Consider the following 17,135-nt stretch of genomic DNA (forward strand, 5'->3'; position numbering starts at 1 on the left):
ACAGGCATAAGAAATGTTTATTTTTTATGTAGGAGTTACACATCCCTGGTAAGTCCTTTACACAAAGAATTTGAAAATCAAGGCAAGCACGCCTCCAAATATTTTTAATGGACAGGTTGATGAGACTACCTTCAGACCCTGGGTCCTTTCATTCCCCCCCCATACATGATCTTTCAGTATCTAAAAGTACTTCTTGCAGAATGGGGTCTACATCATTTCATGCCCTTTCAGCCTCATCTTCAGCCCTGAAACTGACACAGACTGAAAAGGACCTTATGTGAAGAAGGTACATGGCAAGGAGAATGTGAGAGGCAGATCCCCCGCTAGGGTCTACTCTAAGAAAAGAACAGCTTCCCCACACCATTCTATCTCAATAGAGTGGTCCCATAAGGTTACTGCTGTAGGTGGACCCTATCTTGATACTGAGTCTCCAACACTGAAGCACCATCATGTGAGGCATCATTTCAAGTTTCCACCTCATCATGGAGCTTGGTACTGTCAACTTCCGGAACTACTTCCTCAGTACCATTGAGCTCCAGTCTTGTGCTCCGGTATCACCAGTATTGTGATGACTCTGGTATAACCAATTCCACCATTCTCCATCCATACTCTGTTGTTTGCTCTCTGCACAGTTTGGTGCCGATAGCATAAACAGCACCAGGGAATCTCCAAGTGTACGAGAACCAGAATCCCCATTACTTTCCACTAGTTTGACTCCTGTGGTTCTGGGTCCATCTTTACCCAGGGTATTAAGAACTTGTATTCTTATGTCCACAGCTGTTCAGGGACCTTCAATGCTGGTTTCTTCAGTTGCACCAACAGACTTGCAATGCTGGTCCTGAGTAACAACCTACTCAGGCTTCCCCTCAGCCTGAGGATCTAGACAAGGAGATCCCATCTCACTCTGCTGACTTACTGGGCCACCAGAAATCCTCCTCATCATTAGATGAGGCTGTGATCCCTCCTAGTAGGCCACAGCATGATGACTTTAAGGAATTTCAGGACCATCTAAAGAAGGTATCAGGTATCTTTGCAAATTCCCTTGGAGGAGAGTCAGGAACCTGTTCATAACTGATTGACATATTTCAATCTTCTACTGTAGGTAAACTAGCCTTCCAATCAACTAGGCTGTTATGGACTCTGCAAGGGTTCTTTGGCAGACTCAGGTCACAGCAGTCTGGAAGGCAGGCAAAAAAAACCCAAAAAACGCTGTACTCCTTGCAGGGGAAATTATTATTTTACTCATATCTAGCTCCTTCATGATAACAACTACTAATAAAAAGTCAAGACAATCAAACAAGACTACACCAAAGTAACATGAGCCTAAGTGATGAGATTTATTTGGCAGAAAATCATACTCGTCAGTTAGTTTGCAATTTAGGATTGTGAATGATCAGACCCTGCTGCCCAAATAGTATTTTTTAAATTATGAAAAGTTCTTGACAGTCATAGACAAACTCCCTCCTGAGGTGAAGGAAGAATTTTCCTCTTTGGTGACCACGGGCCAACTGCTGACCAGGATCAGCCAACAAGCTGCACTGGATGTGGCAAATACTGTGTCATGATGAATGGCCATGGTAATAGTGATGAGAAGATCCTTATGGCTTCAGGGATCTGGCTTCCCCTGGGAGATTCAATTCATGGTGGAGGACTTGACTTTTAAGGGGCTGGACACATTTAGCTCCAAGCAGACGATATCCTTCATACAGTGAAGGATTCTAAGAGCACACTTCATTCCCAAGAGCCCCTAAAAGGAAACATATCAAACAACCAGTTCATATATTGCAGAGATCTTTTTCCCTAACATGCTTTTTCCACCAGAGTCTATCAGAACCTCTTAGAAAGAGGCAACACTTTCATAAGAAAATGCCATCTTCTTTAACTGCCCATACATCTCAGTCCTCTCCTGAGTGAAAACACTCATTTTGGTGGGACAGGTAACAAATGTGAACCCATTCCCAGGAGTCTAGAAACATCATCCCTTTGTTTTGGAAATTGATTATTTTTTTCATGTGTATGTGGAACTCTATCCATGTTAGTGGGTGCTAACATGATTTTGATGAGCTATTTTTTTTTATGCTATGTATACTCTTAACCCCTTCTGCCCTGTCTCTCTTCAAGGACCCATCTCATGAGGAATTGTTACACCAAAAAGTCCTCTAATTTCTATCTCTGAGAGCAATAGAAACAGTTCCACCTTAATACCAAGGGAAGGGGTTCTATTCCAAATATGTTCTCAGTTCAGAAAAGGGAAGATGGGGCACCATCTTGGACTTATGAAAACTTAACAGACTATTTAAAAAAAATCCAAAATGTCCAAATAGATGTGGATAAATATTTTGAATGTTTATATGAAGTTACTCTCAGTACCTTTTAAAAAAAAAAATTGTTCATAGTAGTAGTGATGGGCAAACCTCATGTGTAAGAGGGCAATGTTAATGGGAGATTTTCTTCCGAACTCATGATAATTGCATCATTTTCCTCATGATCCTAGTACTATAATTTCTTTACTACTAATTAGGAAGTTGTTTGGGTTACTTTGGTTTTAAAAGTGTTGTACAAAATCTGATTCTATTTTTCACTCTCATGCTACAGTGATTAATGGAGTATAAATATCTAGGTAGATAATTCAGAAAGAAACTTCTGTTTTGCTGATATTTTGTTTGTTGGTCTCCTTTTATTCCTTTGATACAGTTGGAAAAGTTTACAGATGGCTTTCTTCATAGTCTAGCTGACTTTTTTTCTCTCTCCTTTTAAATTAATGTTTTGCTGGCATCACTAGAGTTTGTGTGTGTGTTTTGGTTTGGTTTGGCTGTTTGTTTTTATGCTTAAATAGTTTCTGATTCTTCTTTCCTGTGACACTACACAAAATTTAAACCCAATCCTACAAAAATGTACTGCCAACCATAATGTTTACTAATGGAACTGTTCACAGGAGTTTACACTGTGGCCCAATTCAGGATAGTACTTTAGCTCATGCTGAAATCCATCCCAGTTGACAACTGCATTTAATTTTAAGCACAAGTTTAATAATGAGTTCCATGTTATAAACCCTTACTGCCACTTTAAGTATGTGCTTAAGTGCTATTCTGAATAGGGATGCTTTACTGATATCGGTCCTTAGCTTGGTAGTAAATGTTTTAAAGATTGGATTTAATGGGTGAAATTCTGGACCCACTGAAGGCAATAACAGGAATCCCAATGACTTCAGTAGGGTCAGGATTTCACCATTGTTTGCAGATACAGAAGATATCAACAAAGATAATCCTGATGTGAAAACAGGAATCGCTAAAGGAGGAAGTAGAAAATCAAGGTAGCACTGAACCTGAGAGATCCAGAACCTCTGGAGTTAATCTGAAATTGAGTGCAATCCACTTTTCAGGGAGATAAAGCTTGCTTGAAATTTTGGAAATGAGCTGTGTCAGTCAATAAATTTGTATTTGCATCAATGTCAGGAATTCACTCGTTAAATATGCATACTTCCTTCTTTCCTTCTGTAGTGCATCCCACTTTACTGAAGTAAAATATGAATGTATATATCCAACTTCCACCAAAAATAAAGAAACAAACAAACAAAACCAGATCCAACTAAGATCAAGGTGATCAAGGGTGAAATCCTGGCTCCATTGATGAGTTAATGGCAAACCTCACAGTGACTTCAAAAGTAACCATCTGAAAACTGTGTAGTGGCCTATATGAAAGTGATGTGATGGTGTCAGTTCATATCCCAGTGAATTTCACAGATAATGCTACCATAATTTGACAATCTTACTGATCTCAGCAGACAGTTGAGGATGGTATAAATCAACATACTGCCATTCTGCATATCACTATTGACATCAATGGAGCTATGTTGATTTACAACAGCTCAGCATCTGACCTGTAGATTGAACTACCCTCATATCCCAGGCTCCTTGTAGGTCAAGTTGAGGTACATTTCTGGAGAGGGCATGGGGAAATCTGCACTACTACTACTTGTTCTCTGTTTCAGAATAGTTCAGTGTCATGGGCCATCAAACTGACACCTTTCAGAGAATTAAATTTTCCAAAAAATCAAATTTTAAAAAATAAAAAGTTAATTGAAAAAGAGACCACTCTTTCAAGTAACTGGGGGAAAAAAATATCTTTTTCCATTAGTTTTGAGAAATTCAGTAGAATTGTATTGAATTAGTTTCCTAATCATACTAGTAGATACCATTTATTATTACATTCTTTATTTTATTACAGTTCGAAACAAACCCACATGTGAAGATAATTATTTTGGATGTCCTAGTGGAAGATGTATTCTGAACACATGGGTATGTGATGGACAGAAAGACTGTGAGGATGGAGTTGATGAATTGCATTGTGGTAAGAGCCTTTTAATTTGTTTTCACTACTAAAACCATTGATAAACATGCAAAAGAAGGGTTTATCATTAACATTTTTTTACAAAAGTACTCATTTTTTATCAAAAGTTTAACTTCAAATTAATGTTATTGATGGACACTCTTAAATCTAGACAAAAAGATAGAAATATAATTCATTCAATACTTTAGAATTTTCAGCTGCAAATCAGTAGGCTTTATTTGCTGGGAAACTACTAAAAATAGATTTTCTGTGAAATATTAAACTCTCCTATCAGTAAATGTCCCCATGAAATATGAATATATAGACTGCATCTTTATAATATAGCCAAGCTCTCAACAAGATTGAGCATTATATTTAAACATTAGGTTACAAAGACTCATATCTTTGACATATTATAACAAGATAACTTTGTATTGTTTCTCTTTAGTTTGATTTTTGTCTGTGTTTCTACTATTCTTCCTTAAAGTAAATTAAGTTTTTGTACATGGCATGCAAGGGTGACTCAAAACTAATGCATCATGAAAAACAAGATCAGCAACAAAATGGCACCTTGACACTTTCAGGAATATGTCAGTCTGCTTGGACCGTCTCAGGTCTAACTGCTGTAGAGAGAGAGAATGACAATACCCAGACTCCCCTGGGCTTGACATAAAGGTAGAGGTAAAAGCCAAACACAAATTTGCTTGCTCCTGCCATGGTGATGAAAGGGAGAAATTAAACAATTTAACTTGATGGTGCAAATTTCTGCCCAAATCAAAGTGGAAGAAGGAAGAGGAAGGAGAAGGCTTTTACTACTTCTATTCCTGCATGCTCAGCAACTCTTCTGAGGTAGGTCAAACCCTCTGTCTGGGCTCACTTTGTGGGCAGATAATGTTTTCCTAGCCCATCTTGGTATGTGGAATATGCACCCAAAGACAGAGTGGCTATAAAGCTTTGTGAAATAAGTACATTTACATAAATTACACTTAATATGTTTTTTCCATTTTCAGCGCAAAACATAGATTTTTTGTCTTCTGCAACAATTTCCTTTGGGTTTTATTTAAGCCACTTCCAGTTGAAAATGAAAATCCTGTATTGATAACAGGAATAGAGAAAATTACCTATTCAGGATTTGTCTAGACTCCAAAGTTGTACTGCTTCAGTTATAACCATTTAGTTTAATTGGTATAATCCCCCTTTATGGACACAGTTATATCAGTATAAAAGTGTTTATGCAGTAAAGCTTATTTTGGTTCAGAGTGGGGAATATGTTATATGGCTATTTAGGCACCTTTAAACTGATATGACTGTGTTCATTCTAGAGCCTGTGTAAGTATAACTATATTAAAAAAAAAAATCACACCCTAACCAAAAAAGTGATACTGGTGCAAGCACTACATGTAGACCAGGCCTAAATAGTTTCTGTCTCTAATTTCCATGATTCTCTAATATTGCTTTATTGCAGGAAAATCTGATTTATGATCAGAATGAGAACTGGTCTTTTTCCCTCATGTTTTGCAGATTCACCAATCGAGTCTCACCGTTACAGAACTAAATTTAGCTGAGTGTCACTGACAATTTTTTTTCCTAGTTGTTTTTTCCTCCATACTAAAGCCATAAATTTGTGTTCACAGTGCTGCTTTGCTCTCCCATTCATCATGTGGTTAGGAGTTGAACTCTACCCCATGAAATGCAGAAGGGTCACACCTAGACACCATTTACCAGTCTTAGCCTGTCAGCAAGCATTTTAGGGTGCCTGTTTTTTGTTACTTTAAAAATATTATGAAATCCATTTGCCTTTTTTTCCTTGGCTACCTTTTTTCCAGTTTAGAGCTCTTATCCATTTGGAGACATCATGGACAATGTTTATTATAATTCAGGCTGCAATAAATGACTTTTTTCTATTATTCATCTTGAAATTATTTTGCTATCAGTTAAATCATAATATGTTTATTCTTGTGGGGAGGATGCAAAAAAGGAGGCTTGAAGTTTTCTAAATGAAATTCTTAATATTAAACTTGAATTTATTTGATATGCTACTGCAGATTGATTTTGAATTGAAGCAGAGTGTTGTTATTTCCCAATGTATTCAAAAAAATAAACGGTTAAGACAACAGAATGCAAATATAGAGCAATTTTCCAGATGAGAAAAAGAACATGGAAATCTTCTCAAGATGTAATTAAATAGTGAAATACAAAGATGATTGAAGAATTGGACTATTTGTCTCTGCACTTATTACCATAATTGCAAAGTGGTTTGCTATTGCAAAAACATGTATGTGAAATGCATGAACTATTCTCTTATATTAAAAGTACTTACTCTCAGACTATTCACAAAATATTTTTTAATTCTTTTAATGTAAAAGTTTTGCATGTTCTTTTACCAGTATTAGTGGACATAAATGAGTTTGAAACCAATACCAGTCCTAAATTCTGTTTTCAAACGGACAGAATTATAACATAGTTACCTCTATAGTTACAGCTCTAAAAAGCAAGAATGAGCTTTTACATTGTGCTAGTGCATACAGGAAACTCACTATTATTGCAAATACAACAAGCAGTAGTGGCTGATGTCTTCCCTAGATTCTTCCTGTTCATGGAATCAATTTGCTTGCTCTGCACACAAATGCATCTCTAAGCAATGGACTTGTGATGGTGAGGATGATTGTGGAGATGGCTTAGATGAGAGTGATGCTATTTGTGGTGAGTGCTATAATAGTTATTTATTTTATCACATATTTTTGGGCTGATGCTGAAACATGCAGAACAATCACATGGAAATTAATGGGAGTGGAGAGTGCACAGCGCCTTCTAGGGTCATGCCCTTTAACCATAACCTCGCAACAGGTTCAGTGGAGACAGTGTCAAATGAGAAGGCAGGTACCTCAGACACATCTGCTATTGTCAAAACCTAAGAGACATCATAGTCTGAGGCTCAGTAGACTGCATGCAATCTAAATACACAATTTAAAGTGAAAAATAGGAAAAGGGGGGGGGGGAAGGAGGACCAAACAAATCAATAAAAGCCACCACTCCTTTTTTTAAGTTATTCAGATGTTTGATCTCTTCTTTATCTATGACTTAGCTTTGGTCATAGATACGTTTATGGATGAAAGCTCTACCAAAGAATTAGCTGGCATCTCTGAAGATTACTTAAAGATAAAATGCCGTGGAGTGGAAGATGAGGCCTTATTTTATCTTAGGAGCAGAAGACAAATAGTTTCCAGGTGGAACAGGGCTGTCAGAAAAAGTTTGGGTTTCCCAGTTCTCTGAAACATTTGAAGTGTACCTATCTCTAACATAACGTAATTTAATTTCAGAAGTATTTGAAAAGTCAGTCTAATAAAAGCACACGAGTTGTTTTTCATCTTCGCTGAAACAATGAAAATGAATCATAAAATAAATTATTTGAATTTATTTAACTATTGTGATAAATGTTCAAAGATGTGAATGAAAATCTACTTTCTCTTCTTAATATTTGCAAATTTGGTATACCTGCTAAGAGACACAATAATGATGGATTGCATAAAAGCAATCCAAGTACCAAAGGATAAATGAAAATCCATTCTAGAAGAAAGTGTGCTTTTAAACAAAATGAAAAAGCCAATATTTAGGCAATGAAAAATTACTTTCTTTGTGCTGGTAAAAGTCCTATAAAGTGCTAAAAATAAAGAACTTAGCAGGAATAGAGTACATTCATTTAAACTGATGGGATTTCCCATTTCCATGGGATTTCTTGCTTTCCATTCATTGTTCAGTACTGGGGATTTGGATCCTGATCCTGCAGTATCGCTGGGCTGCCATGGGAGTTGCCAGTGATGAGCTAAGCTGAGGGTGGTTTGCATCTCTCATAATCAGGCTTCCTATCCAATGAATCCAAATACACAGTTGTTGCCTAAAATTACCTGTCTATGCTTTGTAAAATTGTTATACTGATTAGATTACATGAGCTATAATAAAATAGCTTACCTCTTTCATTTAAGAAAGATGTGATTAGTAAAGTGCAAGTAGGGCAAAAGTATACAGAAGACAGGGTTGATATTGAAATCTTTAATTTAGAATAAAATCTTAATTTGAATTTTTAGAGTATAATGCAGAGGAAAATCTATTATTTTCAGCTTTTTTTTAAAGGGGAATAAAAAAACCCTCTCCTGTAGCTATTTTTTATAAACCTCACAAAAATTATTCAATTGGGATTTAGCAACATTAACCTGTAGCATTTTTTCAGGTTCCGTGACCTGTGCTGCAGACACGTTCAATTGCCTAGGTTCCCATGCCTGTGTTCCTCAGCACTGGCTTTGTGATGGTGAAAGGGACTGTCCTAATGGAAGTGATGAACTCTCTACAGCAGGCTGTGGTATGGGGTTTTGTGCTAAACTTACACATTTAAAAATATATTTTATTTTTTTTTTCTTTTCACAGTACTTGCTTGTGTCTTTTGTTTACAGCTGTGGACCTTCTACCTATTACCAGATGGAGTGCAAAGTACAAAATACTGTAAACCATCAGTGGGTAGAGATTGGCCAGTCAGACACTTAAATACACTGGACCAGATCCTTGGCTGATTTAAATAGTATAGTTCAATTGACTTCAGTGAAGTTATACTGATTGACACTAGCTGAGGATCTGGTCCACTGTATGCAACACATTATATATGTTTCAAATATAAGTATTTGTTCTCTTCTTTTTCACCATATTAGTTAGCAATGGAAGCTTTATCATTGATTATGCATTTTACATGCTTTTTGTGAGAAAAAAGGTATATTTCTGAAATCACAGAAATTAGCTGTTTTCAGAGGAGTAAGAGACAATTTTATCTATAATTTAGTCATGTTAATTATTCTAATCTCTACTTCTGGCACCTTATAAACTGCTGCTTCCCTATCTGTTGTTCGTGGTATCCACTTTCTTGGATGTAGGTATATGGGGTATAATCCAATTAAGAATGTCTGGGGTTTGGTCAGTAATTTAGGTGGGTTCAGATTGCATCGATATATTTCCTTAAATAAACATTTTTATAAGTTTGAAAAAATTCAGATAACTTTCTCTCAGTTGATTATGTATCCACTATTGCATGAGGTCCCGGTTGGGTTATTCACCTTATAGTTACAGAGCTGTCATTCAGCAGTAGTGTAACCAGGAGTTCTCTGCAGAGCATTCTTCCCCCAATGAGGCAATACTGGGTATTGCCAGGGCTACCCCATAGATGTGGGGTTTTTTTCTTGTTTTGATTTTTTTTTTTTAAATCCTCTTCTAAGGAAAATTATAAAGAGCATTAACTTCTGAAGTTTTCTCCTTTCACAGTACATTAAAATCTTCGAATCAACGTTTGTATTCCTTATTTTGGGGGCAAGTAGCATTTTCTGCTATTGCATGCCACTCGTATGCCTGACAAAGTGCGTGATTATTTGTTGTGAATCAGTTTTTGAGTACTAGTTAATTTACTTCACTTGTTTTTCAAATAAGTAAAGTATCTGTAGGTCCTGTTGTTTTGCGTGTTCCTTATTTTTTCTTATGTGCTGTTTTTTCTTTAGCTCCTAATAACACTTGTGATGAGAACGCTTTCACATGCCGTAATAAAGTCTGCATTCCGAAACAGTTTGTATGTGATCATGATGATGATTGTGGAGATGGATCAGATGAGTCATTGGAATGTGGCAAGTATAATTTAAGAACTGTTAACAATGGGAAAAAAATCTCAGGCTGAATAATAGGACAGAAATTTTTTAAAACCTATAGGGAGTGAAGATAAATCTTTTAACAGTTCTTCTTATTTAATATTTTAATTTACTGTTGAATGAGACAATTGTTCACTTTTTAAATTTTGTTTTAATATTTGTTTATAATCTAATGCTGTTCCTGGTGAGCATAACTTTGTACATATTTATTTGAAGCTAAAAGTGAATGGATTTATGGAAGATTCTTTTTAAAAAATAGGAGTTAATAGAGGTAAGAGTAAATACATTATCAATAATGTATATATGTTCATACTCTCAGCTAATAATAGGATACAGACTCTGCCTTAGTAAGCACTAAAACGTCATTGTTGCTGTTTTTATATTATATACATACTGTGTCTGGCTGCCTGACCTCACCATTCTGCATCAAAAAGTTCTTGGTACAGGAAAGAATCAGGCACACAGCCCCTGTTCAAAAATATGGTAGTGTGTTTATCTGCAGTAGTTTTAGGCTTAATCTCTTTGATTCTATTGGAGAGATTTGGAAGGGATATTCCGTTTTCTTAGCCAGCATGTTCTGTGCTGCCAGGCATTTAAAACTTGTTGTTTTTGTTTTGGTTTGCTTAATTATTATTTTATTTGGAAGGATGATTGTGCAATGTGATGAAAGTGAGAGCTTATGTGCCCCACAGAAAAAGTGCATTTTAAGGGTCAGATCTATGAGAGCAATTCTGGAGGTGGGTTCCTGGAAACAATTTAAATGAGGCTTGTTCAACATTTCCTTTTGGACAATGGAATGTTGGGACTTCAGCAAGTTTCTAAGGATACCAATACAAGTTGGAACCAGGCTATGGTGATGGCTTATCTCCATATGTCTTACAAAAGGATGTCTCCTGGAACACACAGATTAGCAGTTAGTAATAACAGAAATCAATATCTTTGGTTATGAACTACCCTGGAAAATACAGTAGTGTTGGACTGGTGGTGATTGAGAGATACAAAGTGGTTCTGGAAATAAAAGCAAAAAGGTTGATTCTTTTGTGTTGTCAGTCCGAGTTCTGGATGATTATATCTGAGTTCATCAACTGGCAAGGGGGTACAAAGAACAAGATATCCAGAGAAATGCATATCCTGCTTCAATGGGTAAAACCCAGTCAGCCTCTCAAACGTTCCCATTCCTGGGGAAAGCAACAACACAGAAAAAGTTATTAGGTTATTATTGTTTATAATTTAATAACTATTTATTCCTTTAAATCTACCATCATCGTAGGATTCTTACTCTCAAGGATCTCATGAAGATCTCATCTGTCTGAGGCACCTAAAAGTTGTCCAGGTGTTCCACAAGTTGAGCATGCTCCAACTATATGCACTCCCAGGTCCTTGAAAATTGTAGATGCTGTCAATCACAATCAGAAAATAGCTCCCAGAAGCCACTGCCCCGTGGTTTCTAAATGTTCCTTAGACAGAAGAGAGAGACACTTTATTTATTGTTCTGGTTTCCAACCAGTTCTTGTCCTTTTTTTATTCCAATTCTATCTGCCATCCAGATTGGCAAAATTAACCAATACTGGTGTATTTTATGAAACTTTGGTACCTTGAAGATGTTCCATTGCACTTCAAAACTGTCTTGAGGGATGATTTGAGAAGTCATTCTATGCAGCGCTTTAAAACGCCTTATTGTCAGCCATTTTGAGGTTCAAAGAGCTGCCAGCACTCTGTTTATTTCACACTGGATGCTCTGAGGAGCTACATAAGCTGGGCAAAATTCTTCAAGATTACCAGTCGACGCATGTTTCAAAGCTGTGCCGATGGATGTTTTGAAAAAATGGCAATGGCCACTTCAGCTATTCCTGATGCACTCCCCATCCTATTAAACTGGTATATATGATATGAAAATATAGGTGCTAATACAATAAACATAATGGTGCTCATGCACCAGTATGAGTGGGTGCCACAATCAAGGCAATGATGGTCAATCGCCCCAGTGTGCCAGACAGACTGGTTTTCAACAATAAGTTGTGCCGATTCACTGGACGACGCTTAGCACAGAGGTGCAGAAGCACTGGTCCAGTGCCAGTGATCAGAGGAATCAATGTATCAAATAGGATCAACATTAATTATCACTGGTGTTGAAGGCAGGATGGCCTTTGCATGTCAGGTAATGATGCTAGTGCTACAGAGATTCTAAGCACTATTGCCCTGAGAAGGCACCATGCCAGCAGAGTCCCAGCTCCAAAGTAACCTGTCACTGACAGCCATTAGTGACATCCTGAGCAAGTGTCAGGATCCTGACAAGGGCAGTCAGGACCCAGGATCTGAGATTTAGAGCTCTGTCTTAGGCACTCTGATTTCTATGGCCTTTGGGGATCTGTATTTCTCTGTCAGGGTAACTTTGTGTCTTGAGAGCCTTATGCCTCTGGGGTGCCATTCCTTTCAGTCATTTGGCAATGTAAGTAGGGTGCTTTCCAAGAGCACCTCATGGAGAGCCACTGGTGGTCAATCCTTCCTGTCATATAAAAGAGAATTAGCACACTGGTGCAGTCTACTCCATTGACATAGGTCTGAACTGATTTTTCTTGTGAGTGGTCCATAGCTAATAGAGGCAAAGCTTCTAGACGAATGAAGGATGGGAGCTTAGATGCAGGCAAACACTATGCTAGTGAAACACAGAGACTTCTAATCCTCAAAATACATGAAATTAATGACATTTTTGCACAATATGTATAGGTTAAATGACCCTTTGTAACCTTATTTCCCACTCTGGACAATTTAAAACTTTAACTCAGATAGTTTAACAGAAAATGGTTGATTTTCATCTAGAAGTTGCCCTGTGTTTGCAGCATCCACCATCAGTTCATTCCAATGGCTCTTCTGCCAAGGAAAAACTATGTCTTGCCAAACTCCTTAAGCAATGCAGGTACTAAATTGTGAACTCAAACCTTCATTATTTGTCCCAAAAGGGGGTAAACTCCCAGCTAGATCTTAGTCTCCAGAGAGTGAGAAGAATGCGAGATGTCTCAGGATAGTCTAGAGGCAATGCAACATCATTCACAGATGCTTTACTTTTGGGTTTGGGGTCAGGAAATCCTCTATTTACTATCTACTCCACCTAATTCTGTTGATCCAGCAGATTATTCAGAAGTCAGACAGGATGGAGTCTAGATTTTGATAATAGCTTTGGGCTCAGTAGTTTTAGTTCTCCTCCTTGAAATGACTTTGGGTCTTCCCAGTTGACCAGATCTCTTGGCATAGGTTCAGGACAAGATTTTTATATTGGTTCTGAATTCTCTGTCTGCTAGCTTGGCTTCTGCATTTCTGGGAGCATTAGATCTATGGTGGTTTGCTGTGCTTTAAAAAATCCAGTTGGAAAACTTGAAGCTTTTGACCAGAGAAACGTACTTGATGAGGTGGAAAATTTTCTCCATCTGGCAAGCTCAAAAGGGGGAAGTTCTGAAATAGCCCTTGAGCCCTATTTTATTTGGATGCAATTGCAACAATAAAAACATGGCTATGATATCAGTTTTCCACTCTCAGATACATGAGATGACCTTTTCATTACTGTACAATAACCACATTTGAAACATGAAAGGCTAGCTCCACGTGTTACTTCCCTTATTTTAAACTGCCTCCACTATGGGATTTGAATTTTGTCCTCAGAAAGCTCAGTGTCTGTACCAGTCTTTTTCAGACTGCTCTCTCTGCATTTCTCAGTTAAGATGGCATTCCTAAAAGCAATAGCATCAATCCAGACAGCTGGTAAGATTCAGGCCTGAGGGCTGATTGTCTTTATACCACGTTTAGGGCTGCAGGTTTGTCATGAATACTATGATGTTTGTTTGTCTGTGACTTTTCAAATTTGAAGGGAAGGGCACTGATCACGTGCAGTAGGTCCCTCTACCCCAGCACCACAACCCTAATAATGGCCCCATGAGGAGGAGAGGCTGGAGGGGGGAGGAGGACTGGAGAGTGAGTTTGTCCCACCTTGTCACCTGCCCTGCACAGTTGGTCCTGGCTCTCCACTTTGCTGTTGCATCTGGTGCATGGAGTCATTGTGCCTTTCAGGTTTGGCCTGCTCACCTGGCCATCATGATGGAAGGCTGGGCCAAACCTGAATGGCATGCAACCATGCACCAAGCTGCAATGCCACTCACTCAAATTTGGTCACTCAAAAAGTTTCTCAATATGATTTATACCTGTCACTTTACACATCATTTACCCCTAAACCTGTGACTTTTACAAAATTAACTGTTACTGCTCTGTGACATATCTTCAGCCCTAACTGTGTTCCATAGGGACAAAATGTCTAATACACCCTGTCTAGAATGGTCTGTGATTTCCATCTAAGTTAGTTCATTAACCAGCCTGCAATTTTCCTAATTGCTCACAACAGGGAAGGTTAGGATCCGTATTGTAGACATTTAGAGATCTTAAATTATTAGCTATATAGGACCAAGTCTAACTGCAGGTTCCCCAGACTTTTAATGACATATGGATCCGTCCAACTCAGCTAAATAACCATGATTGTTAATTACCTGACATCCACCTACAGCTATCGAGACACTCTAGGTTAGTGCTAATGCAGCTTCCACAGCATGCCTTTGCAGAGTCCATCACTGATATATGCAAAGCGGCTACCTTGAACTCTGTATAAAATTTTATGCAGCATTACCCCTCAGCTTGCCTTCTAAACTGATGACCCATTCAGGAGAACAAACTTTAAGTCACTTTAAACTGCTCCTCCTTAGACCCATCTCCTGGAGGGTTACTTCTGCTTTTTACTCTCTGAAGAATGGGTATCCATATAAGCAAATCTCAAAGGGAAAAAAATGGTTACTTACCATAGTAACGGTAGTTCTTCCTGAATTATTGCTGATATGGTCCACGTGCCCAGACCACCTTCCCTTCTTCTTTGGAATTTGTCAGAAAGGTATTTCTCAGTCAGTTAAAGGAACTGAAGGATACTTGTGGCCACTCCTCCTTTTGTGCCCTTATAATCCTGTTTGAGGAAAGAGAGAGTAAATGGCCAGAATAGACACTGTTTTTAAGAAGATTCCCAGTATACATATCCAGTATGCATTCATTCCAAGTGTATGTTACCATTTTTCCCTACAGCTGCCCATCTAAATGGCTTCATTACTAGTCACTAGGCACATCAAATTGCTGTGCTAGGAACAATGAGACTGTATTTAAGAGCTCAAGCTGTATAATCAGGTTCAGTGCTGATGGGCACAGCCTCATAACAGCATGTTGGGACTCACTGACAACTAATGCTCACACAGTTCCAAATGGGAACTTTGACTAAATCTCAGATTATATTATATTATATTATATTATATTATATTATATTATATTATATTATATTATATTATATTATATTATATTATATTATAGGGTCTTTCATGTGGTGCCTCTGCCACAGTGTCAGCCCAGCACTACAAATGAGACTGTAAGATATGGTCTTATTATGCAACATTTAGCTGGCCTCTAAGCACCAATGGAAAAGGAGAGCGAGAGACCCTTTGTTAACAAAGTCTCACAACTCCAGTACAAATCTATGACATAGGAGAAATAAAAATCCCAGATCTGGAATCAGTGGTGTACCATTGGTCTCCGGCGCCCGGGGCTGGCATTTGCACCCCTCCTCTTTGCCGGGAGGGGGACCTGTGCTGCTGGGGGGCTGGCCGTGGAGCCTCCAGTGGTGCTCAGCCTTCCAGGGACAGAGTGCAGCAACCCCCAGTGCCGAGGGCAGCCCGGCCGTTCTGCCTCTCCATTCCTCCCCCCGACACACTAACAGCGGCTGGCCAGGAGCTGCTGTAGTGCCGGCCGCACCCTCAAGCAGCACAGCTGCTGCTTCACCCTCCCAGTCCCGCCTCTTCCCCCCTGCCCCTCTCCCATGTGGGCCCAGTCAGGAGCCGCTCCTGCCCCAAGTAGCATGGCAGCCTCCCCCCCCTCCCAACCCCACTCCTCTCCCATGTGGGCCTGGTCGGTGCCCCCCTCCAGGGCAGCACCCAGAGTCATGGCTCCCTCCTGCCTCAGTACGCCACTGTCTGAAATATGAAATGAACTCTCAGGAACTTTTAGGAGCTTTGGTGCACTAACAGAAACTAGGAGCTTCACAGAATGCACACATCTTTTAATTGGTACCTTAACCTCTGTATACAAGGGCCAGTTTACCAGAGATATCCTTCATACTTGTCAGGGGTCTCACACAAACACCAATGCAGTAGGCACATGGAAAGTGGATGCTTTGGGGGTAATGAAGTAGGTGTGGCCCTTCAGATCCACAGGACTTTCCACTACCTGCTTTTCAGCTGTGTTTGGGCACATAGAGGTCGAATGCATTGTCTGCCAATCGTTCTTTGCACTTCCACAGAGTTCCCCATATTACTTATGTATTTATTTGTACTTAAATGTATAGCAATCTCTGTTGTTGTCCATCTTACACTTATCCCATGTGCCAGGCCATAGATCACCCATGTGCACAATGGTTCAGGATACAAAAATCAGTGTATACTACCACATAATTGTGTATATCTATATACTAATTCAAAGAGTGTGGGCTTTGAGGCTAGATAATTATCATCTTGGAAGAGATCCAAGGATCAATCAGTCGCTCCTTTGGACTGATACACTTTCAGAGACTTTGGTAACCTTATGGCAGACTTCATTCACCTGACCAGTTTGGCTACCACATTTGGTGCCTCATGTTGTCTCCCTTGTGTAAGGAAGTCCTGCAAATGTACAGTGTTCAGTGGGACTTCCTTGGTTCCAAGTTACCTAGCAGAGACAGACTTAATCTGTGGCAGACTGAGGGCTCTGATCAATATATGCCCTTTGGAGTAGTACCTGGATTAGGCAATAGTGAATTAGATCATTTACAGGTGGGGTTAGCAAAGCTGGAGTTGTTCATCTCCCATCAGAATGTGAATCTTGATGTTTGTTTAAACAATAATGGGGTTTTTCATATATCAGATCATTGTCAGTTAGGAAGGCTTTTCACTTTCCTCTATTGGAAAGAACTTACAGGAGTGTTCTGAGGCCTCTGAAGTGTACCTATGGTTGGAGTATGCTTAGTTCGTGTGGGAGACATATGGACCCACCTAGTATCTACCCAGAAGTACACTGTTC

The 17,135-nt window shown here is 38.9% G+C and overlaps 1 protein-coding gene across 1 annotated transcript in view; it reads left to right on the top strand.

The window, feature by feature from the left end:
• LRP1B (LDL receptor related protein 1B) overlaps window positions 1–17,135 on the top strand; it is a 1,171,881-nt gene that overhangs the window by 903,395 nt on the left and 251,351 nt on the right. Inside the window, 4 exon segments of the mRNA XM_067549510.1 lie at window positions 4,228–4,350; window positions 6,913–7,032; window positions 8,558–8,686; window positions 9,864–9,986. Of these exon segments, the coding sequence (XP_067405611.1) occupies window positions 4,228–4,350; window positions 6,913–7,032; window positions 8,558–8,686; window positions 9,864–9,986 (495 nt within the window).

This window comes from Emydura macquarii, unplaced genomic scaffold (genome assembly GCF_026122565.2).
Source record: "Emydura macquarii macquarii isolate MOO-44397 ecotype Brisbane River unplaced genomic scaffold, CSIRO-AGI_Emac_v2 contig_1253, whole genome shotgun sequence".
NCBI classification, from domain to species: Eukaryota; Metazoa; Chordata; order Testudines; family Chelidae; genus Emydura; species Emydura macquarii.